General features: G+C 39.4%; 1 protein-coding gene across 6 annotated transcripts in view; it reads right to left on the bottom strand.

Moving 5' to 3' along the window:
* Positions 1-25,907, bottom strand: part of sm (heterogeneous nuclear ribonucleoprotein L) — a 190,730-nt gene that overhangs the window by 72,702 nt on the left and 92,121 nt on the right. For all 6 annotated transcript variants that reach the window (XM_083111490.1, XM_083111493.1, XM_083111488.1 and 3 more), the window contains one exon: positions 24,986-25,082. In XM_083111490.1, the coding sequence (XP_082967616.1) occupies positions 24,986-25,082 (97 nt within the window). The remainder of the gene's footprint in view (positions 1-24,985; positions 25,083-25,907) is intronic.

Here is a 25,907-nt window from a genome sequence, read left to right as displayed (position 1 = left end):
AACCACTATGCTACGCAATGTACCCTTCCATCAATCTCTAGCCTCGAATGTGTGTAATTAAATCAACAGCGTGTAAATCCCAGCACGAGAGTCGTAACCATCTCACCCCAGTACAAGCAACCTTACGTCTCATCCTACCTAGAAAGAACTATTTTAAAACGAGGAGAGTCAGACGAGGTTCTTAAAATGCACTTCCTCTTGTGTGGAGTGTCACAATTCTTTGGAAGTGACGAGCAGCCATTCTCTGAATTGCTTTCAGAGTCGCCACAGCCAAAAACCAAAAGTGTCACTGCCCTTACCTACTAACATGCCTTCTGTGAACTGCTGAAAAATGAAGTTAAACGAAAAATATTATTTATGAAGATCATTTACATTACCACTTTAGAACCGCTACTATCGAAGACATTCCAAATACGATGACGGTATCGAACGTTAACTATTGATCCAATAGCCACATTCATTTTGTTTGAATTGGAACATTTTATATGCTTCGGCTATTTTGTTGGCAGACGGAATGTCGAATCGATATGAAGTCTGGTTACTACTCTTCGGGTGGGAATTTTTCCGTTGGGGTTCAATGAATGGGGACCCTGGAAGGGGCAAATGTGGTCCGACCGTGGAGCTGATCATACCACATGCACTATAGCCGAGATCGAGAATATGGCGAGACCTAAATGTCTTCAACGCTAGGTGGCACTGAGAACTTTATTCTTGTTACGAACATAGTTTATATTAATTCCAGACAGTATGCGCTACTTCAAGAAATAATTTGAAATTGCCACGAGAAACAAAATACCCTTGACAGACACCGAAGTAACATTTTTTTAAAAATACTTTTTAGCGACAAAAATACCACTTAGCATCATCATTCTCAATGGCAAGTTGATTGAACACTACGCACAAATATTCTGTGGAAAGCAAGAGCAATAGCGAGAACGTATCAGATGGAAATATTGGAATTTGATTGTTGTTTTTGATTTGGTGTTTTAAGTCCACTTTATGCACAGTGAGGCTAATCGGGACTGGACCTACAGTTTAAAGTGGGATCCGAACCACTTGTGCCTCTGCCGGGTATCGAACCCGAGACCCCTTGATTACAAGGCGAAGACGCTACCACTGCGCCATCGGGGAGGCCCCTATTGGAATTTGACATGAATTAAAGTGAAAAATTATACTCATTCAGGAGGAAAGTGTGGTATCAATATGAGTCGAGATTTGCCAGTCTCGGACTCTTCTCGACATATATATAACACAGTACAAACCACATCAAGGGCATATCACTGCGAATATTTGACACTATCAACCCTGACAAAACTGGAATTTTATCCTGGTTATATTAAACTACGCGATGCAGGATCACAATTGCATACGACATTTATACATAATCAGGTCGATATAGTGGTATCAGAGACAACTGTTAGCATCGTCATATGTAGCATGCATGCACATTACTTAGGATCACAATTTAGGTTCGTAATAGATATGAGTTGAAAGCTTAGAAGGAATTCGACAGTCTATCATTATTTTGCTCATAGAAAAAGTTCTCCAGGGGATTTAATCGATTGATTTGGTTTATTTTACTTAACTTTTCTACAACTTTTGGCTAATCGCGGAGATGAGGATGAATGATGATACGATCAAATTGTTGAAGGGACACACACACAAAAGACACATGTCAGGACTCCTGACGTCGTAGCGCTGTGCTAACCACTCCACTACGGAGGTTGGCAGTTCTATGCAACATGATTCGGTACCTAGTGTAAAAAGAGCGCACATAACTCGACGATGACAAAAAAAAATTACATTCGAGTGCTTGATGGAGAATCCTCGTTATGGAAGCAATAGTAGTTACCACGAGTATCTTCACGTATCTACATTTGAAGTAGACTTCCGTCTAATGCGTCTTCTACTTGGTACAAATGGCTTCAGGCTGAAGTTTGTTCCAAGGTTAAGACCTGGGATCTAGGTGACACCCAAGCTCATATTCTTTATATATATATCCCTTTCACGTAACAAGCTAAATATTGTACGAAGTTGCTATGGCAACAGAGTGTGGAGGGTCTCAGTCTCGCGTCCTTTTCCGAGGTAATCTTGTTTGATCCACGCCTGCCGCGCCGAGGAAGGGCGTTACGTTAGGGAGGAAAAGACCTTTCTAATGCTGATGACGCATCATTACTTTCCCCACGCACGTAGAACTTTCTTACCAAAGAGAGAAAACTCCCCCTTGGAGTAAACCAAGGTTGGTCACCAAAGGAAACAACCGTAGATGAATGTTCATGAGAGACCTTCCAGCTCACGATCTTCTGAGCAAGTTTCAGGCGTATCTTGCTTGTGATGGCAACTGCTACACATACCAAAACTACCTGGTTTGAGCTCACTTTCGACTAAAGCAGTGTTGCCTTGAAACCACGGAGGTTCGGGGTTAGATTCCAGTATGGGGTCCATTTCTGTGGTTCGGATTCCACATTAAATTGAGCGTGCATTCCCGATTAACGTATCTGATTATAAAAATTAGCTTGAAATATTTTCTTCAGTTAGTTTTCAGGGGGGAATGATTTATCTCACTATGTAAATAACTACAAATGGGACGTCCTCGTGTACATTAAGTACAATGGCATTTACTTACTTAGGGTCTAGACATTTTCTTCATTAAAATGAAGGTTTAATACTATAAAAAATATTTCGCTAACGCTCTAAACATAGTTCCAAAATCCTCAAGAAAAACAAAAATACAGTTTCAATATTTCATTTACTATTTTTTCACGTGGATTCTTTTCATTGCACTTCACTTACTGCTTATTTGTATCCTTTACTTAACATGGATGGCCTTTCAACCTGCTTGAGTTTATCGCAGCGATTAGGGTACATGGTTATATCTAGGGTGTTCTGGGAAAAGCACATTAAGTCACAAACTGCGACTTTCTGTTGTTTTCCTGTAAGTCACACTGAAAGAAAAACACCACTATAATTTCATATCGGGCATGTGTAAAGATTTTAAACAGCGATGATCCGACATTTATATCATGTCTGTAATGTTCGCTATTAAAATAAGCGTAAACAACGTTCTGATGTAAAATTGCATTTTTTGACTGAAGTACACTGGAAGGACGGCAGTCGAACTCAAAACCTTCGGCGACAAAATGAGTCGGTATTCAGGGTGAGGCTTTTAGTACCTAGTATCATTGAATCTACCTCTTGTGAACTACCTAAATAACTTGAAATAGTGGTTCAAAGGGGAGTCGGGGCAATTGTAGCACTGCTCGTCAGGACATCACTGATGCCAAAACCCTTCCTGACAACTGAGTTTTTCATCGTATTCTTTGAGAACTTTGTTTCCCATGGACGCAACTCTATTGATGTAACGTTCCTTTCTACGAGGTGAATACAAAATGGAGCCGGAAAATTCAGGACGACCGTGAGCATGCGAGAGAGAAAGAAAAAGGTACGTCGAACCCCCCCCCCAAAAAAAAGAGGTAAAAGGGCGATGCTGAGCAATGTCTGAAGAAATTAGTGGAGGAGAGAAAAACCAGTGGCAACGGACAGATAACTTTCTTACGGAGAAGAAACAAGATCAGAAGTGTAATGATGAGTTCTTTATACCCCTTTAGAAGCTATTACTGGTTCCCACCATCACTGTTAATCGTTACTTAGACCAGGGGCGTTCAAACTTCTTTATATGCAGGGTCAATAACTACTTCACTGGCTGGTCATATTATTATACTTGCACTAAAGATAATGGCTCAAAATATTCTACCAACATTAAGACGGGACATATTAAAAACATGGACAGCCGTGCATTACACATTTCCCTTCTCATTACAGGGCCTCCCCGAAGGCGTAGTAATATGCCATTGCCTTGTAATCAAGGGTGCCGGGTTCGATTTCCGGTGCAGTCACATAGTGACTAGGACCCCACTTTAAATTGTAGGTCCAGTTCCAATTAGCCTATCTGAGCATAAAATATACTCTCTTTTTGCAGACAAGTTCAACGTCTGGGTTATCTGCATGTAAGCACTTCATTGAGGATATGTTTATTTAACCCTTTCGCTACATAGAACCTACCCACGCCTTCTTAAATTTATTGTAACGACCTTGCGTGGTCACCACATTTAGCGATCCTGCATGATCGCCATATTCTTTAATGTATAATTATTAATGCTTGCGAAATGCCCTGCGAGGCTTATATTTTTGGTTTATCTTTATCTAATTTTGAGTGCATTGTTGTTAAGTATGAAACTTATATTGTTGTGCATAGTTTATTGTAACACAGGCATGCTAAATGCCCTGCGAGGTTTACGTATTCAGTCATCTTTTGTTTAATCTTATGCGCAGTTAATTGTTGCTTAATATGTAAGTGGCATTGTTGAACCTTTTTGTCTTGTACATAGATTGTAAATTCATTACTGTAACATGTTTAGTTTAGCACACAACTGTTAAGTTTGTATCGCCACATGCTAGTGGTCTTTACGATGAAAAACATGATATTTCTTAACGCACAAGTTGCATCTCGTAAATTGAAGGAAGTCTGCAACGCTGCAGAGAGCTTAGTTCCGATCTTCTCCACCGCCTCAGTGCTGCCACTAGACAGTATATAAGCGAAGCAGCGAGGCCCGGAGCTCAGTCGACTGCCAGATGCCGACTGCGAATAATCTGGTTCCTAGATCTAATTTGATAGCCAAGCAGCCAGAATGAAGGAAAAAAGAAGAGAAGCAGATAACCTACCCACCAGGTCTTCCCAATACGAGCTTGAACGGTTTCCCTTAGGCCGTGGCGGCCTAAGCCCAAGTCTCCTGGGTGCTCCGAGACCAATCATTTGTACCTCGTCGTCTCTAACCACTGCCTGGACATACCAACGGACCTGTCCGTTCCCTTGCAGTAGTCCGAGTGGCCCGCGGCGTCCTTTGCTCCCAACACCTTTGCGATTCCACGGGCTCCCCGGCCCGTCCCACGAAATTGACCTGGGCGCTTTCGCACGTTGTCCTCAGTCAGCGCGACACGTGACTACTACAAAGCCAGCTATTGGATACAAGCACTAACTGATGTCCTAAATTAAACAAGGTCCCTAATACCCCCCAGGCACCTCACTGTGAGGAACAAATGAATGGTCCCTGTCCTCCCTTATCTAGACCTTCAGAGCAGTGATGACATCTGGTGTAAGTGTGCTAAACAGGTAATTTACAGGTGTGGATAAAGATAAATAGTTTTACTGGTTGACCTTTTAACTTTCCTTGCTAAACCCCGCAAGTACTGAGATACTTATAGTACATGTCTACGGCTAGTTACAAGCTAGCGTACATGGGTACACTTTTGCATCGCCTACTGGTGTAGCGTGCAGTGTGTAGCACGCTGGTGGAACGTTGCATTATTTATGAAGCAAGAACACTTTATGAAAATCCTAAAAGTAAAAAAATCTAACTGATAATTACTACCTACAGTACATGTTCAGTAATTAAATCTCAATGACAAACTATTAGCATGTAATGAACAATTATCAATTTCGCCAGCAGACATCGGTGCTTTCACCACATGCAATAATGAAGACCTATACTTCAGTTACCGCTCTGGTTTCAGACGCAGGTGCACATTTCGTGTTGGATTGTTTGACGAAGACAAATAACGACTCGCGAGGAATTTGCCAAGTTTGAAGAATTGCTTGTCATGGATGTTATAACTAAAGCCACAATAAACTTTTTACAAAATGAAGGTCTGGAAGCAGACATGTTTCAACTCTGGCAGGGAGAAACATTCGTTTCAAAAACAAATGTTCTAGTACTAGTATATGAGATTTTGTATGCGCATACTAAAATATTTCTTGGTTGATGACAAAGATGATATAATTTCGATGAAATAAATATGATCGTTAATATGAAAAAAATACACAAATAAAAATTAGAAAGAAAGTATGCAAAGCCGACAAGGTGGCTGAGAGCATACGTGCTTACGGTCTCGTTACCTAAGTCCTGACCTGGGGATGTGTTAGACTGTCCCTGAAACCATCATTCATCCTCACCATCGAGATTTGACAAAAATTGGTAGAGCGCGACGTAAACAAGACTAATGAGTGGGAAGATAAAAAATATATATATACGCCACCCATCAAATCCTTGACCCATGTGGTGTGAAAAAACTGTCGCCTTGTAATCAGAGGCGGGTTCGAACGCCGGTGGAAGTAGTTACATACAATTCTGGGTTATAACAATTCAACATGATCGTTACAAACCAGAACTGTCGGATTTAATTTCGAACTGTAGGTTCACTCCCGATTGGTCTATCTGTGCACAACGTACCATACAATCAGATAAGATTAATGGTATGGAAGAGTAGCCAGGTAATTAATTCGTTTATGGCATTCACAAATTGTATACTGAATATACTTGTTTGGAAAACTTTCTACAACCTCGTATGGGTGATATTTGCAGCTTCATGTATTGAACATGTTTCACTACCTGCACTTTCTTAAAAAAAAGCGTAGTAAGGTGTATTGGGAAAACCTTGTGGTAAAGCACCCAAAAGTTAACACACTTCCACTTTGTAAACCCTGGACTGCATTTTGCAAACTAGCGAGGCTCTGCCGTCTGGACCCATGGCCGGTAAAATCCTCCATGGGACTTGCGTTGTGTTTTGTCCACATGTGTTTGAGATTGTCCCTTCATCTATTTCATCTTATCAACATTCAGCCTCATCTTCGCAGTTAGCCAAAAGTGGCAGAAATGCGAAGTAAAATAATTCATTCAGTAAAAGCGGGCGTCCTCTTTCCTGAATATTAAGTGCCAAAGTACAGTATCGTTAATTACGATATTCATCAGCAAAGTTGTGTACAAGTTTTCGAACGAAACACCGAACAGAAAGGAAAACTAAGATCGAGAAGGGGAGAAATGTCATCACCCAAGATGTGCCTCTTCTCTTCCTCGCAGTCCTTAAGGATTCAGGAAACGATAAACCGCACGAGGCTCCTTGATAAAAAGCCGCGGCTGTCGAAAACAGCTGCCTTGCTGACAACACCTTCAATGGAGTTTCCTGGCTTTCAACACGCCATTAAGTTAAATGCCTTCGGGATGACCAGAGAAAGCTTTTGATCGGCGGAAAAACTGTCAACAACACATGATGTTTCAATTACCAAGCACAACAAATAATTACAGTATTTCCAGGAAAGATTTCTCTGAACGAGCTGCTAAGAAAGCAATACTAAATTTTTATTTCTTCTTCTAACGGTCAGGCCCACGAAGAATTTCAATACTGACTTATGATTAATTAATTTGAACAGTAACCAGAAATCAAGAGCTGCTATTCACTTTGCCAAACAAAATTCCTTGACTAATAGTTTCAGGTTTTTGCAAAAGATCTCCATGGCGGAATGCTTATCGCAGCGTGCTACAACGCCAAGGGTAGCGGGTTCGAGTCCCAGCTTGAGCATTCATAAACTTTATCACGTCATCACTCATCCTCATCTTCGGGATTAGTCAAAAATGGCAGAAAAGCAAAGTAAAATAAACCAAATCAATCAATTATCATCCGTTGAAGTCCTGTATGTGCCAGCCTTTCTAATACAAGTGATACAAACATTGCATCAATATTTATGGCAGCAGTTAGTCGATAACGAACGCCAATATTTAGCTGCAAAACGCACACTAACCATCTCATGCATGCGTGTATTTGATATTTGGAGAAGAGGTAAGTCGAGCAATGGTTTATAAATAGGTCACTGGTCGAGTTTAGGAAAGGAATGACACTTATTGTGGTGTTGCCTTGTTCGGTGTTCAATTTGCGTGGCTTCGAGCAACAAGGCGCACTCGCTCCTTGGCATTGAGTTTTGGGCTGGGCCGAGTAACCGAGCCCACACAACAGCTCTGACGAAACCGTCGGTAATACAATTCATGAGGTCATGCTAATGAAGGCGAAAGAGGATTCCTCTGGCCTGGATGAGGGAAAAGAAAAGTTACATTTCAGTTGCAGCACGACGTCTGAAGGTCTGGCATGGTTAGACGGATCTTAACAGCGTGCCAATACATAACCAACCGGCATTCCTAAACCCGAAGGTTTACTGCCGAAGCAACATATGAGGGGTTCAGAGTACAACTGGATGGGGTACCTCCATTCAAGACAGTTTTGAGAAAAGGGCAGTGGTGCCTCTGAGCAAGAATTTGAAACTTAAGATATACTTACTTCTAGCATTGAAATGTTGATACTTCACAGTTCTAAGTTATACCGTGCGTTTTTTCTGTCCTTTGTGCGCCTGTCGGCGACCCGCTTGGCGCCCGGCCAGACGTCCACTCGCGTCAAATAGCGTGTGATATCTCCGCTATGAAAACTGTTGGCTTCGAAATAACTTGTACATGAAACTCCATTTCCACGAAAACTGAAGTCGCCACTTGTGCTCTGATCCCCTCATATGTCTTCCATGTGTGTCTATACTGGGCAAGATCAATTCACTCTTGCCTATCCTGACCAATTTCTTTCAGGTCGATCTTCATATTGTCATTTCATCTTCATTTTAGTCTTGCCACGGGTCTCTTACCACTATGTTTCCTAACAAGAATTCAGTCAACTTTTCTACCTTCTCCCATGCTTCCTACATGGCCTCTCCACCTAAGTCGTCTTCGATTTAATTTATCTAATAATATCAGGGAATGAATATAATTATGCAGGTCAGAATTCTATTAACTTCTCTACTCGCCTGCTGTTTCACTTCATTTAGGTCCAAATATAGTTCTTGAAAAATATATTTTCAAACACTTAATTTACCATTAGTATCGGACCATGTTTCACAAACAGGCAAAATTACTGTCTTGTATATTGGAACATTTAGATTTTTTTATATTAGACGAGAGGAATAGAAAGGTAACATTAGGAATACCTGAATTAAGTCAGCGACAATACATATGTACAGAATGTCCACAACAGAAGTCACAGTTTTCGAATAATTTAATGGTAGTGAGCTACTTGAACCCAAAAGGGCGGTTCAAAGGGAAACAAATTCCGATGCAATTTCAAGGTTTCAGTAGTCAGGTGTAAATCGCCGTTGTCAGAGACTATTATAGTTAAAGAAACACACTGAAATTAGAACTTACACCCAATCCTGAAAAACAACATTTTTTTTTTTAAAAAAAAAGTGTCCTTAACAGCGGCAATGTTCTATCGACATTACGTTACACAAAATTCTAGATTTCTTTAAAAACAAATTACTATCAATTTCAAAAACTGCAAATAACACCGCACTTAAGAATTACAATATTTCATGTGCTTGATACGCAAAATTCTATATCCGATAATTAACCAACTCTCTAGCTTTCTTAAACCCGAAGGTTTATGGCTGCAGCAACATAGGCCTTCCATTTGTCCCTATCCTGAGAGATATATCTACCCTTTTCCATCCCTACAGATTTCCTTTAGGTCCATCTCAACGTTATCTCTCCAACTTCGTCTTGGTCTTCCTACAGGTCTCTTACCATCAGGCTTCCCAACAAGAATCCTGTCAACTCCTCTTTCCTCTCCTATTCGTGCCACATGGCATGTCCATGTCTTCTTGATTTAATCATTCTAATAATATCTGGACATGAACACAAATTGTGTAGTTCTAATTTATGATGAAACCTTCTCCACTCACCTGTCCCCCATCCCTTTTAGGTCCAAATATTTTTCTAAGGATTTCATTTTTCAAACACACTTAATTTTTGTTCCTCTCTCAAAGCAAGGGAGCAAGTTTCCCATCCATATAATACTACAGGCAAATAACTGTTTCGTAACGATCTGTAACGTTACGGTTTTGTATATTTTTAACTTTTATTTTCATAGATATTATACGAGAAGATAAAAGTTTATTAAGAGAAAGTAACACGCATTTCCTAAATGAAGCCTGTTTTTATTTTCCTCTTTAATATCATAATATCATTTTTATTTGTTAGTATTACTCCTATTATTATCTCCATTGCTCTTTAATTTTGCCTTAGAATATGCTGTTAGGAAGGCAAAAGAAACTAAAGAAGGACTAGAATTAAATGGTGTGACTCAGTTGTTAGCATATGCAGATGATGTAGACTTACTGGGTGATGATGTGAATACAATTAAGAATAATGCTAAAATATTTTTCAAAACTGCTAAAGAGATAGGTTTGGAAGTTAACAAAGAGAAAACTAAATATATGTTTACAGGTCGAAACCAAGTGTTAGGTAATAATCAAAATCTAATTATTGATAACAACTCGTTTGAACCAGTTTCCAAATTCAAATACTTAGGAGTAATATTAACAAATGAAAATTATATTAAAGAGGAAATAAAAAGTAGGCTTAATTCAGGAAATGCATGTTACTTCTCTCTTCATAAACTTTTATCTTCTCGTTTAATATCTAAGAAACTAAAAGTTAACATATACAAAACAGTAATTTTGCCTGTAGTATTATATGGATGCGAAACTTGGTCCCTTACATTGAAAGAGGAACATAAATTGAGAGTATTTGAAAATAAGATCCTTAGGAAAATCTTTGGACCTAAAAGGGATGAGGAGACAGGTGAGTGGAGAAGGTTACATAATTTAGAACTACATAATTTGTATTCATGTCCAGATATTATTAGAATAATTAAATCAAGAAGACTTAGGTGGGCAGGCCATGTGGCACGAATGGGAGAGGAAAGAGGAGTTTACAGAATTCTTGTTGGGAAACCTGATGGTAAGAGACCTGTAGGAAGGCCAAGACGAAGATGGAGGGACAACGTTGAGATGGACCTAAAGGAAATCGGTAGGGATGGAAAAGAGTATATAGATCTTGCTCAAGATAGGGAAACATGGAAGGCCTGTGTTGCTGCAGCCATGAACCTTCGGGTTTAAGAAGGCTAGAGGCCTGTGTTGCTGCAGCCATGAACCTTCGGGTTTAAGAAGGCTAGAGAGTTAGTTAGTTAGTTAGTATTACTCCTAAGTACTTTAATTTGGAAACTGGTTCAATCGAGTTGTAATCAATAATTAGATTTTGATTACTACCTAACACTTGGTTTCGGCCTGTAAGCATATATTTAGTTCTCTTTGCTAACTTTTGCTTCTGCACCAGATAAAAAAAAACCAAAAAAAAACAATCTTTTGTCAACACGCAAGTTGAGTGAATTAAAACTTGTCTCCCGGACGGTGTAGTGGTAACATCGTCGCATTGTAACCAAAGAGTCCCGGGTTCGGTTCACATTGGCTTTGTTCCGTATTAACCTACCTGTGCATAAAGTGAACTTAAAACGCAAAACTCAGCTGCCAACAAATGAATATAAAATTTCATGTTTCAATATTACAAGGAATCCGTTACGGAAGCTTAACCAGATACGCATTTATGTGAAAGACTTTTCTTAGTGTTGTCCACGAGACGAGATTTTGGTCTGTCTCGTCTCGTGGAAATGCTATGAAATGCTGTCTCGTCTCGAAAATATTCGTTAGTCTCGGGACACATGATCAATCTCGTCTCGAATTTTTAAAAGCCTGTCCCGTCTCGTCCCGTGGGCAACACTAACTTTTCTCTCAAGCGAGCTTGATGTAAAACGATATCTAACCGTGAAGTGTAAATTTAAATGCTGAATATCAAACATTCAAAATGCGCCTTGCTGTCATTGAAAGCATGTCATATCCAGAAAGGATTATAACTTTAGTTGAATGTTACAAAAGACAAATTGAGGAAGCGAGGCCATCCTAGATACTTTTATTGGCCGAATGTCCCTCTAGTAGTGATGACTGAAGCAGCCAGGAATGGAAAATAAGAGCAACGAATGAGAATAAACGTAGGTTGAGTGGTTGCCATGGCAACCTGATGGAAGACAAACTTTCAACAGACAGAACTGCCATTACCGTCTAGTTCTAAGCTCTCACGAAGACGTTTCTACATCGCACGAAGGTCAACAAACATCGGGACTACTGTTTAAGTAGGCACGCTGCTCGAACACTAGGTGCGAGGTTGATTTTCAAACCTGCCAAGATGGAAGAAGATGACAAACGTTTTATTCATTCAGAGAAACCATTTTTAAGAAGCGCCCAGGCTAATCGTGATGAGGGTAAATGATGAAACAGAACAAAATTAAACCATTGAGCCCGACAGACTAATCACAAAATTCAGCGGCTAGCAAGCAGGTCATTAAAATATCGAAATCTGTAAGAAGTGGTTAAGTACAACGTGTTCATATAAAGTGTGGGAACAAATTTTGTATTCAAGGATTTTTAAACATGTTAGAAGCTATATAAGTAGCAATGAACATGGCTTTTATACATGCCGATCCACTACAACTAACCTAGTACGTTTTGTCCAAGTAGTCAACAATGCCTTTTATAATAGATCAAGTGTGCATTCAATTTATATTGATTTTGCTAAAGCATTTGATAGAATTAACCATAATCTTTCTTTACGTAAGTTATCAACTTTTGGGTTCACAATCAATTTAATATTCAAATTATATCTTCAGGGAAGAAAGTAATATGTAGCATTTAAACAATCAATATCTCGTCAGTATTATGTGAACTCGGGTGTGCCCCAAGGATCAAATCTCGGGCCTCTATTATTTATATTGTTTATAAATGATTTGCCATCTTATGTTAAGAAGTATTCAAAATGCCTTATTTACGCTGATGTAAAATAAAGAAATTACTAGTGTAGAAGATACATTAAAACTTCAAGAAGATCTAAATGCATTATATGTGTGGAGTTGTATAAATGATCTTAGTTTTAATATAAATAAGTTAACAAATAAGAGAAATACTATTCATCATACATACTCTGTAAATGGTCAGTTGCTTCCTCAGGTATATGTAGTAAAATACCTTTGTGTTTTTATTGATTTTTCCTTGATGTTCAAACAGCACATCTCACATGCTGTTAATAACGCATACAATTACTAGGCTTTGTTATTAGAAATACTAAGAATTTCAAAAGTATAAACTGTATAACAACCATATACAACAGTATTGTAAGAAGTAGACTTGAATATGCTTCTATTATATGGTCACCAATCTACAAATAGCATGAAAATACCGTGGAACGAGCACAGAAGAATTTTTTTGAGATATTTATATTATATAAAATATAAGCCAGTACATTATAATGTGTCATATCAAAATTTGCTGCATGAATTTAATTTTAAGAGCCTTTGTAATAGGCGGAATATTCTGTATCACTTATACTTACATAAAACTGTAAACGGTATATTAGACAATAGTTATTTCCTCAGTCAACGACAATTCAATACGAGAAAAGTAATTTACGTGGGCGAAACTTACAGATTCCGAAAATTCCTAAAACTCAGAAATATAAAAGCAACCCATTAAGTAGAATGTGTGATTTGTATAATACACTTTTAATGAATAACCAGGCCTTAGATTTAGCATTGCCATTCAAACTATATAAAAAATGATTGAATCAGAATTATGTCAACAAATACACTAATCATTCCGGTATCACTATTTTCCCAATTATTTTCCATTATATTCTACAATTATATATCTATAGGTATTTATATCTGCAATTATTGCACAAGTCTTTGTTCTTGTATGGTGAAGGACAAGAGAAGGGGCCAGATTGTTTAATTTCATTATTGATTACTTGTATTATCCCTTGATGTATGTTTATATATTTACTAATTGTATTACTTCCTTTGTTGTTTTTTTCTGCCGTCTGTAACTGGAGGTTTACCTCTGCTGAGGGCCGTAAATAAATAAATATAATTAAACATTCGAAATGCATATTTTCCTTCATCACAATGTTTTACGTGCAATTTCATTTCATCATTATCCTCTTGAAAGCACCGATTTTTTTCTTAAGGTTTTCTCGATTTGTTGAGATTATTCTCTCTACATTCTAAATATATAAATGTTGCACGAAAATGTGAGGGGAGGGAGGGGGATAGAAAAGACATTAAGTGAGAGAGGGAGATAAGATAGGGGGAAGAAGATAGAGGTGAAGAAGAAGAGGGAGGGGGACGAGAAAAAGAGGGAGGGGGACGAGAAAAAGAGGGAGGGGGACGAGAAAAAGAGGGAGGGGGACGAGAAAAAGAGGGAGGGGACGAGAAAAAGAGGGAGGGGGACGAGAAAAAGAGGGAGGGGGACGAGAAAAAGAGGGAGGGGGACGAGAAAAAGAGTGAGAAAGTAGTAAAACAAAGTGGGAAAGATAAGACAGAGAGAGAAGAGAACACTCAATGCAAAGACCCCAAAAGATCTTCCTCCTCTAACGTTGATCAATCACGCCTTGGTTCGGCACAGCATCCCACCCCTCCCGTCGTTAAGAATTCTGCTCGCTCTTTTATTGCTACTAAATTTCCTGATAATGAACTCGATCTTCAACAGACTTTGTTCCTCAATTACAAGTGCGGACTTCTGCTGCGGTGGGGGCTTAATCTTCCCCAGAACGTTAGAAGCAAGAAAACAAGACGTGTTTCCATTTAAAAAAGGGGGGGACCGAGAGTACGCGAAAGAAAATTCAAGTTTCCGAATTCTCATCAGGAACTTTTTCCTCGAATCTTTCCCCTAACGCAAGGAGGGAAGTCTATTGAACTACGAGGAAGAAGGGAAGTGTAATTGGCTGCACGGCTGGTGGGTATTCTGTGACCCGACTAGCTAGGAAACCTGAATTCGTGAGGAGCACAGTCTCTATAATTCTCATCCTCCCACAACCTATCTAGGATCATTTTCCAGAACAGACAAGAAAAGAAAAAAAAGATACGCAACTTCATTACGCTCTATTCTTCGTGTAGAGTGTGGACTGGGAACAAAAACTATTTCTCGCGATATTCCCACGCTACTCATGCGCGACAGATATGGATGAACGGAAATGTGACTTGCCTGACCAAGTACGACACGGCAAGGAAGGGAGACATGCTCAGCACGGAAATGCAGAGCCGGGTTTCAAAGGAAATATGATCCTTAGGGATAGAACCGATGGCTCAAGTTTGACTGCAGAAACGAGAAAAGGATTCGTGTTAAAGGGATCAAGTTCCAATTTATTTGCAAGGCAGTAGATATTCCCTCGGGTAGTGCATCAATTTCCTATCATGAAAGAACTACTTTTAAAACAAATCCTGTGTAATTTGCTTTGGCATTAAAAATTCTGTCTCAGGAACATTGTAATGAAGGATTAAGACGACTTACATAAACAATCCTAGTTCAGGAAAATCCTCAACCCTGGATGCCTACATTGGAATACAATGCGGGAATCTTAATATGAGGATGGTTTCAAATATTTAACAGCCAGATCCCGTGATCCTAGGTTCGAATCCTGCGTAAATATAGATGTACCATTGTGTTCGTCACATTTCATCAGTTGATCGTCGCAAGTGACCCAAGAAGCGATACTGCGACGTAAAGTAGCAGTATTACATACGGCAGTTTCTCATTTAAAAGCAACTTGGTTTTACAAATTACATGTACAGGTCAAAGTAACCTCCACTTTCCTTCATCTCAACGCAACAATGTTTTGTTAAGTCTTGTATTCCAGCCAGGACAACTTCATTGTTGATACTTCCCATTACACGGGTTACGTCATCATAAACATACTGAATCGTTTCGCACGGAATGATTTCATTAGTTTTGGAAACTAGTCGACAACAAATTTTCTCCTCCTTTCGAAGGTTTATTTTTTCCCTTTTCAGAACATGGACTTAGCCTACAAACGTACACACGGTGTTCTAGATGGAAGTGCAGCTGATGGCTGACGTCACAAACAGGGGGACTGCATCGTCGTATGGGATGCGTAGTGTGCAAACGCGTATAAATATGATAGCTAAAAGCCGTAATGTACCTTGTTCCCTCGAAAATCGAATGAGATTTCTTAGTGAGATGGAAACAACATAAAGATCCTTAGATCTCTATAATACAGGGTTTACCAAATATACAAAATCTCTACGGAAAATTTCAGACTGATGCGACACATGTCGCTTGCGTGTTGCTCGACTGGACCGTTTTCTCAACATCATGCTTCGTGTCGCCTCGATCTGTTGTTCACTCATGTGCGGTGAAAGTTTTGCTTTAGACTGAAGTGGTGGCCGATGTCGCTTCGGACTAGAAGCTCCTTTACACATACATTTGACAATGGCAAACAAGTGAACAAAATGACAACAAAATGTAGGTCATTTCCTTCAACATTTATTAGGAAGCGGCCACCATCTGGTGCATGTGTATCTTGGCTGCAAGCAGTCTATTGACGTTCCTTGCTGCTCTGCTATGCAACTACATAAGCGTCGACAGATGAAATAAGGATACTCTACGGCGGTCCGTTGCAGAACGCATCGTCTGAAGCCTATCTAAAAACGTACCAGAATACATGCTGCAACAGTTCTTGTTATAAAACTTGATCGGTCGTCACAAGTATCACCTCACGGGCCAGTTCTTAGTATTTTATTGGAATCGTAGGGCAAATAAGGGGCAATTATGAATAACTTTAGCCAAAAATTATGCAAAATGGCTTCGTGGCCCGGGAAAGTTTGGTATGAGGATTCTCCGCTCGGATATTGGCTCTTATTTCTCTCTCGGCCAGGCAAAGAAAAATACGGTTCCAGCTTCCTTCCAGCTGTGTCTATTTCAGCATGTCTTCCTGTTGCATTTTAATAAGGCTGTTATGCCGGGAGAGAAATATTCGACGGAGTCGTACAGAGCTGGGATGGGGGAAATAAGAAGCAAGGGAAGATTCGGGGCCTCGAGATCATGACGGACGGCAAAAGACAAGATGAATTTTGTTTCTCAACGAGATAAGTCATCTTTCTGCACGAGGCATTCAGGAACTCAACTAGTTTAATACAAAATTAACACGATTTCGTCACACAGAGAACAGGGGGAAATCTCGTGAAATAGTGAAAAAATAATCATCTCTGACGATGAAGTATTTATATTCCATCCTTTTCAACTTTCCAGTTCGAAATAGCCAAACTTGTGAATGAAACAGCAATTGTCAACGACTGATTCGGTATATTTCATTTCGCTTTTCTGCCCCTTTTGGCTAATAGAAAGCACTTACAAAGAACATCCATGCCGGGATCCCTGGCGTCGTAGCGCGCCACTCCGCCACGAAGGTTAGATTTTAGAAAACTTGATTAGAGAATTCTCCACCAAGGAAAATAAAAGACTAGATTGTACGAAGTAGGGCCCGAATCATTACCTAATTACATGTTTTCCCTCTTAACGTTTTTAGATCAAATCGATGAGATGTTAGCATTTCATGCCAAATTTAGACTACAATCGTGCATTTTAGAGTACGTATATTTATATTTCCCCAGACATTTTCATATTTAACACACGCACACACACATATATATATATAACACGACGGAAGGTATGACTCATAACAGACAGCCTTGAAATTGTTCACTCAAGTGTGGAAGGATCAGTTGTGGACGCGGTGAAGAAAAGACAAGTCTTCCGCTTTGGAGAAAAACACAAGGTAGAACAAATTTACCGATCAACAAACTGCTAAGTGGAGGCAATAGTTCTGACGCCACAACAGAATATTGGTGTTAAGTTTAAATACGCACCATTACTTAGTGCGAAATAGCACAACACAAAGGCCTGTTACGCGATAACAGGATAGGCTAGGTTCTCACATTTGAAACACATGTTGTTTTTTACTGTTACGGAGCTCCGTGCATTGGGAAAGCAACAGGACCATATAAAATATTGTGTAAAATATTATATTTCTCTTGGCGAAAATTCTGGTAATCCGAAGTTTTTGATGTTACATATTTCCCCCCTTTTTTTCTTAATGGTTTGAGTATATAATTTTGTTCTTAGTACATAATTATCCGGAATATAAATTACAATATAATCGAATACTATCGGTCGAGTGCACCTTTGACAAGTAAAGAAGTGAAGTACCCCATCAGGATTACTTGACGGGTGCTATTTACTTCGACGTTCAATAACTGCAATTGCAGTTGTGAGAATATTCACACGTACCCATGAAGTAGAGCGTTTGTGGACCACCTGTGGCACATTTCGGGAGTACAGATTAGAGTATACTGTAAATTCTACAGTAAGATATTTTACTGCAGAATGTAGCGCATATTCATGAAACAAGCCATAGATGGTCCACAAACGCTCCAGTAAGTGGCACCACTCGGTGGTCGAGCGTGAAGGGAACCTAAGGCATTGGGCCCTGGCAAAGATTATACGAGGCGCATCCAGAAAGTAAGTTTCCCTTTTTTTTCCTGTGAAAGTAAACATAATGAGCCGTGTAAATTGCGCATGCGCAACAGAGCTAAGACGTATCAATCATATGCCAGGCGGACAGATCCCGCCCGGCGCCAGTAGCGAGGCAGCAGTGGTCCGAAGTGGAAGCTCGTATTCCCTCTCCCGCCGCATGCCAGTAGCGAGGCAGCAGTGGTCCGAAATGGAAGCTCGTATTCCTTCTCCCGCCGCATGCGAGGTTCGGTCTGTGATAAAGTTCCTGAATGCACAAAGCATTGCGCCAATTGACATTCATCGTCAGCTCTGAGGTCTATGGGCCGAACATTATGAGTAAGCAGATGGTGCGACGCTGGTGTCGGCAGTTTTCGGAAGGTCGTCAAAGTGTACATGATGAAGAGAGCAGTGGGCGTCCGTCCCTCATCACTGATGATCTGGTTGAGCTGGTGCGGCAGCGCATCGTAGAGAACCGTCGCTTCACGATTACGGAGTTGAGTAGCCTTTTTCCGCAGATATCGCGATCCGTGTTGCATGAGATTGTCACGCAGCGCCTGCTGTTCAAAAAATTGTGTGCCAGGTGGGTGCCGAAAAACCTGACACCCGAACACAAAATGAAACGTTCAGGAGCAGCACTGAGATTCCTGCAACGGTACCATGATGACGGCGATGATTTCCTCGACAGGATCGTCACGGGCGATGAGACGTGGATTTCGCACTTCACGCCGGAAACCAAGCAGCAGCCAATGCATTGGCGGCATAGTGGATCTCCGGTCAAGAAGAAATTCAAACAGACGCTGTCGGTACAGAAAGTGATGTGCACCGTGTTTTGGGACAAAAGCATTTTGCTCATTGACTTCCTCCCCAGAGGTGAAACGGTGAACGCTGACCGTTACTGTGAAACACTAAGGAAATTGCGACTTGCCATTCAAAACAAGAGGCGTGGCATGCTTACTGCAGGTGTTGTGCTCCTCCATGACAATGCTCGTCCACATACGGCTCGGTGCACAGCATCTTTTTGATGGAATTTGGCTGGGAGTTGTTTGATCATACACCTTACAGTCCTGATCTGGCTCCCAGCGATTTTCACGTTTTCTTGCACCTCAAGAAATTCCTGTCCTCCGGTGAGCGTTTTGGCAACGACGAAGAGCTGAAGACGTCTGTCACACGCTGGTTCCATTCACAGGCGGCAGAGTTCTACGACAGTGGGATCCAAAAGTTGATACCACGATACGACAAGTGTCTCAATTCTAGTGGTTGCTATGTTGAAAAATAGCTGAACCTTTGCTGTACCTGTTGCCAATAAATGGTTTCCTGAAACTGTCTTGTTTTTTTTAAAAAAAATAGGGAAACTTACTTTCTGGATGCGCCTCGTACTAGGCAGAGAGAGTTTCTCCTGAAATTTGTAATTTTACTTTGAGCTGTAATTTACATTAACAAAAATTTGGAGTGGAAATCTGATTATTTGGTATTTTTTGGAGTTCACACACGCAACAAAATATTTTGATGATGTTGGTCTCAGGAATCTACGAGATTTAATTAGAACCAGTGGTTGACACAATTAAAATCTAGTTATAAATGTGTCAACAAACCCATACTATATCGAACTAGGGTCCCGTTTTCGATATCCGGTGAATGCACAGTGGTTCGGATCTAACTTTAAACTGTTGGTCCAGTTCTGATCAGCCTATCTATACACAAATTGGACTTCAAACAAAAAAGCAATTCAATTATCGAAGAATTACTTTTTACGATTGTCAATTTATTTACTAATATTTCATTTTAAGGGTACATATTAATTTATGTTTACATGTAAACAATTAGAAAGGTATTTACAGGTAAAAATGTTGAAATCGAGTGATCGACTTACAAAAGAATTTACCGGACCGCGGTCTCACGAAAGTTGCGAACCACTGCCCTAAGGGCTCATGAGAAAATTTACGAAAATGTTATATAGTAAAATCCAGTGAAGAACTGATTACTTCCTACAGGGTGGCCACTCTAGGACCATGATAAAATTCAAGTATATTTCCCGGTTTTCAAGGCAAACTTTCCAAAAATTCAAGGGTTCAAGCTTTCTTCATTTCAACCTTACTGCCTCTCACCCTCCCAAATATATTAACAATATAAAGGGTTTTTGTGATTCCAATGTATCCAAAAATTCTACTAAGGTAATTCAATTAAAACGGTATATATATTATTTAATATTTTCAATTTAAGGTGTGGAGTTTACACTTCCTCAGACTGGAAATATATCTACAAACACAAGTCACAAATGTTACGGAATATACTAATCTACGAAAAATTGTAAATTGTATAAGGATTTCAAACTCAAATTTACCTAATCAATTTCAAGATATCTTATCTTGCAATAATGTTTCCTCTGTCAGATAGATTGTTCTGCAAAAGACACTAGCAAAGCAAAAGAACTGAGAGAATTCTGTTTCATTATCCATGCAGCTTCCTTTTGTTTTTCTTCCTTGCTAAACATAAGAGCTAAACTGAAAATCTTGGGGCATTTGTAAATGTATGGATTCATTTGGATTAATAAAAGTTGCAATTTTTCACAGAGAAAAATTCACGCATAATTCCCGGTGAGTAGCACCCTGTTCCTAGTACAAAACTTTCTATTAACATAATCCAATGACACTACAGGGATTAAAAAAAAAAAAAAAAAAAAACGGTCCGACTTCCACTACGCCCACAATGGCTTCACCACTAAATGCTGTGCTGGTTAAAAAAATTGGCTTCTCCCGACAAAAACGTAGCTACGTCAGGTGTGCATGATTGCGCGGACAACCGAACTGAAATAAATGATAATACGCCCCTAATAGTTCAATTCTTGGTTTGTTAATTAGGTAATTCAAGTGAACTAAATGGATATTGCAACTGCAACAAATGGTTCAGCCGTACTGATAACTACACAGCCAACACTCCCAAACACACATATCAAGGCCAGCACTCTTGTTGAGAATTTGCTATATTTAAACTTGAAAGTATTTCCTTCCTGGGCATTTAACCTACGATGGTCATAGTGATAAACATGACCTAGATAGTGGAGAAATGCACACCCTCCCAATGAAACCAGGAGAAATTTCGTAGACTTGTGAGTTGTTACACCATACAGTGACTTGCAAACGAACGTAGTCACCTGGACAAAAAAAATGTGTTGCATACCCATACGGCGATAGCGCAAGGTTCTATAGAAATTAGTGTCACGTTATGTAAGTGAGTATTTCCGGGCGTCTGTATATGTACTTAATTAAGAAAAATAGTGAAACAATTAGGCAGCAAAAGCATATTTCACCTAATAAACAATATAGAAAAAGCAATTAATCTAAAGCCTCGTTATAACATTCATGTGCAATTATTAACGACATGAAGATAGCAATACGTGACAAAATTGAACGTACAGTTGAAAACAAAACATAAAATGTACTTGTATGCCAAACAGTAAAATAAGTAGGCGAATTGTCCATGCCCAATGGCATTCAGTCTGTTTACCACCATTTGATAATTGAAATAAAACGTGACTAAGTAGGGGAAAATATCTGCTTCGGATCAAGAGAATTCCATGATGCAGAATAAAGGATGAAAATAGCGATGGACAATTTGCCTGACCGTTGGCTGTACACATATTTAAAAACAACAATGAAACAAATTGTGCAAAGTTCAATTCTTGTAGGTTAACGTTCACTTCACTTGCGGTGTGGGACGCTCTGGGTGATGCCGAAAAGTTTCATCAAACTGAGAAGAACACTTTAAATGTTCGTAAGGGTAAGCCCATTATTATTTATTTTCTTCCTAAATTTAAATTAATATTGAAAATTGTGAGTGAAACGTGTCGGTAGGTCGACAAACGAGGCTGGTTTTTATGAGAAGAAAAACCTAAAACACGCCCCACCCTGATGTTGTTGCAATAATTTGCACACAGCCCCTACGCGAATGCCAGACCTTTCAAACATCCAGAACAATGTCGCAATGGTTTAGTTTAAGTACAGTAAACCCTCGTTAACACAAACTCGCTTAAGACGAACACTCGGTTAACATGAACAAAATGTTGGTCCCGGCAGGGATGTATTATATCTTATAGAAAGTTTTATCGGTTAACGCGAATTTCGGTTACCACGAATTACGAACTGTTTTTTAGTCTGTTGCGTCAATAGATCTCATTTAACACGAACTTTCAAGGTTTTCACATTTTTTTCCTGTTGTTTCTCTGTCGTTCCTCTGCTAGGTATGTAAGAAAACTCAATCTCTATCATCTTGTCAACAACCAAATTATACAGTATTGTAACCAACAAATTCAGATCAACAATGTGTTCAAATGTGTTTTTCTGTTTTTTAAAACAGCCAGTACGAGTAATATCAAGATTAAAACTTCGGTGCAATTGCTCGACAATCGCGATCATCAATGAGCTTATACGTATTTAACCAACGAATTCAGTTGTGTGTTCAGATGTGTTTTTCTATTCTTTAAAACGTACGATAAACATCAAAGACGGGAGTCATGGCCAAGAGGAAGCAGACAGGCATAGACCTGCAAACAAAACTGAAAATCCTAGAGGAAGTAGAAATAAAATTTGAGTCCCCGGTTAGCACGATTTTTTTAACACGAACTCTTGATTTTTCGGTCCCTTGGGATTCGTGTTAATGAGGGTTTACTGTACTTTTACATTTTGGAAGAAACTTGCCACACCAGCATTGCCGTTGTAAAAATAAGGTGAAAACGACAACCGACGTTGTAAAAATATGCAAAGTACAACCGATTCCTCTGATAAATTTTTGAAGCGTCTGTATATTTAAGGGGGGTAAGGAACAGTGAGTGAGTGTGTGTTTTCAAACAATTATTTACATTTCCGCAATACTCGAGTGATCAGGACGTTGCACAAAAACAATTCCTTCTTATATTAGTGTAAAGTTGCATTTGCCAATATTTTCAGTCTCAATTGCTTTGAACATAAAACCGGATTCTTACATTCTTGAATATGCACCTAAATAGGGCTTAATCGGATGTATACTACTTATGCACATAGAAGGACTAGTAATACTAACTAAATACACCATATCTAAGCGGATCATTTTTAGTTTTAGTTTACTTCGCTTTTAAGCCATTTTTGGCTAATCGCGAAGATGAGGATGAGTGATATGAAATTGATGGGACACTCCTTCCACGTAGTACACCCAATGTCAAGCTCACTTCCACGTAGTACACCCTGGACTGTATTTTGCAGACTAACGAGGCTCTGGCGACTGGCCAGTATAATTATGTGTGTTGTCAGGTTTGTTGTCCTTCATCTTTTAATCGAAGGCAGAATATTTTAGTGACACGACATAACAATTATGTTTTTTTTAAAGTTATGCACCCCGTATGATGTGACGGAGAAAAATAGCGTAAGTGCTGACGCACCCAAAATTTTAACTTCAAATTTAAATTCAAAAGGAACATTCACGCCTATACTGGAATTCGGAACCTCGGACCCTGATGTTGTGGTGCGCTGTGGTAACCACTCCGCCACGAGATCGGCGCATATGACAAGAGGAATACAAAAAGATACCCGGTATGCATTCTTAGTCACCTCTAGTGATAATTCGCCTGAACAACGTACATCTGGGCTCAAATTCGCCGCATTCAAGGAATGGTTAGAAGTGATAGGGCCACCCCAATGGTCTCTTGATTAGATGAAATTACCATGCGTTCATAGTGGAAACTAGCGTTGAAGTATAAAATGCCTGTCTGGAGGGAAGTTATGTAACCTCAACTTTACGGTCGCAGACAATGGTCGATAAAACTGCTTGCATGTAAACAAGAGTACACTTAAAGGAAACTCGAAATCACGTCACTTTGCAGTGACGACGCCCGGGGGGAGATGGGTGAAGGGACCAATCCACTCATTTACCGCCAAACCCTTTAACAGACAAGATTGAATACATTTGTATATTTTAGTGACTGCGCCTCACAAAATAATCTCCCAAACTCACTTACGTGACGATGTTAATATCACTTCCGCAGAGAAAACAAACCCATTCACAACGAAAAATGGCCAAAAGCTCTCACGAACAAACCATACCCTACATAGAAACTGCTCTTTGGAAATATTTTTCCAATGTAATGTTCTACTTTGAAATATATTTTTATCACTTTTATCACAACCATATCCATAGGTTAACAACGGCATCTTGGGACAAATAATGTGATTGCAGTTTAATTCAACAACCATGCTTTATTTTGACTAACCACTGAGCGATACGCTAAGTACGGCAAGTTTCTATCTACATATATACATACTATTATACGACTATGAAAATTATAACGAATCAAGAAATTTTTGAATTTGTAAATAATGTACACAAAGCTACAAACACGGGATCGAAGAGAATTATGGGGAAGAAATGTCTGATATATTTTACCTCGCTTTTCTGCCACTTTCGGCTAATCGCGAAGATGAGGATGAGATGTTGAAATTGATGAAGGGACACTCATCAAACACCCATGCCGGGACTCCTGTCATCGTACCGAACTGTGCTAACCAATCCGCCAAGGATGTCGGCAGGGCCAATGCAAAGACCATTTAATTGTGGAATTGTTGCCACTGTTTATCCACTCACTCCTATCCGTGTCAAACATGAGATTCAAAGAGCACCAATAAAATACAATAAAATACGACGCTCGTTCAGAAAGTAATACCCGACTGCGTATAGCGGCCGCGCAGGCAACGATCGCGCTTCCTCATCATGTTCCGTTGTTTGCTTCACATTGAGTGGAACAGCTGTGTGGACAGGACTGACGAAAGATCAGTGGGTTCTTACATTCTGCACGTGCATCGTATTAATAGACAAACATCTTAGTACTAAATTGCGACTTACCTTTGCGAATTCAATCTTCAAGGTACAGCATCCAGAATATATATCTGCTCCATTCAGGGCGTCCTTCGCTCTCTTCGCAGATTCAACGTTGTCGAATGTAAAGTAAGAGTTAAGGAAAATTTGTGCACATAAAACATTGTAAAATACAGTATACTAAGAATATCTAAAAGTATATATAAATTCCAAGAGTATGAAGAGATTGTTTGATACGTGAATATATGGTGATACGAGTATCTTTAAAGGGTTTGAAGAATATTGATTTGATTTGCCTTCAAAGTGTTTGAAGAATATTGATTTGATTTGCTTTATTTTACTTAAGTTTTCTGCCATTTTTGGTTAATTGCCAAGATGGGAATAGTGATATTAATGATATGATAAAATGTTCACAAACATCCATGCCCAGGCCGGGATTCCATTCCGGGACCCCTGGCGTCGTAGCGCGATGTGCTCACTACTCCGCCCCGAGGGGCCAGCTCTTGGAAGAATATTTTGAAGGTGTAATCAGTACCCAGCTTCTGCCGCCTCTCTCGGCACATATTTAATTAAATAACCTCAAAGAGTTAATTAAACATAAAAGCCAGTTTCGCTTGTTAGGGCTAAAAACATTGTTGCTTTGCAAATTGGGCCTATTTCAGCTTACTGGTAATTTTTATTATTTTTTTTAATGTTTATTGCATATTTTCATTTTTAAAATTTCTGATACTTAACTGGATTTTGCACATTTACGGTCATTTCGTGTACCTTTCCAAAAATTCTGCAACGGAAAATCCATCTTCGACGTACATGCAAAGGGGAAGAGCACACGAACAAAGATGAATAGATGTCTTAAAGTGCATTGCATGTAATCTTGAAGTCTAAGTAAGACGTACAATATAATTTGATTATTTCCCTAGCTTTAGTGGTACAAAAGCACAGAATAACA

Source organism: Lepisma saccharinum, chromosome 25 (genome assembly GCF_977018435.1).
Source record: "Lepisma saccharinum chromosome 25, izLepSacc3.1, whole genome shotgun sequence".
Taxonomy (NCBI): Eukaryota; Metazoa; Arthropoda; class Insecta; order Zygentoma; family Lepismatidae; genus Lepisma; species Lepisma saccharinum.
This window is presented reverse-complemented; position numbering and strand designations above follow the sequence as displayed.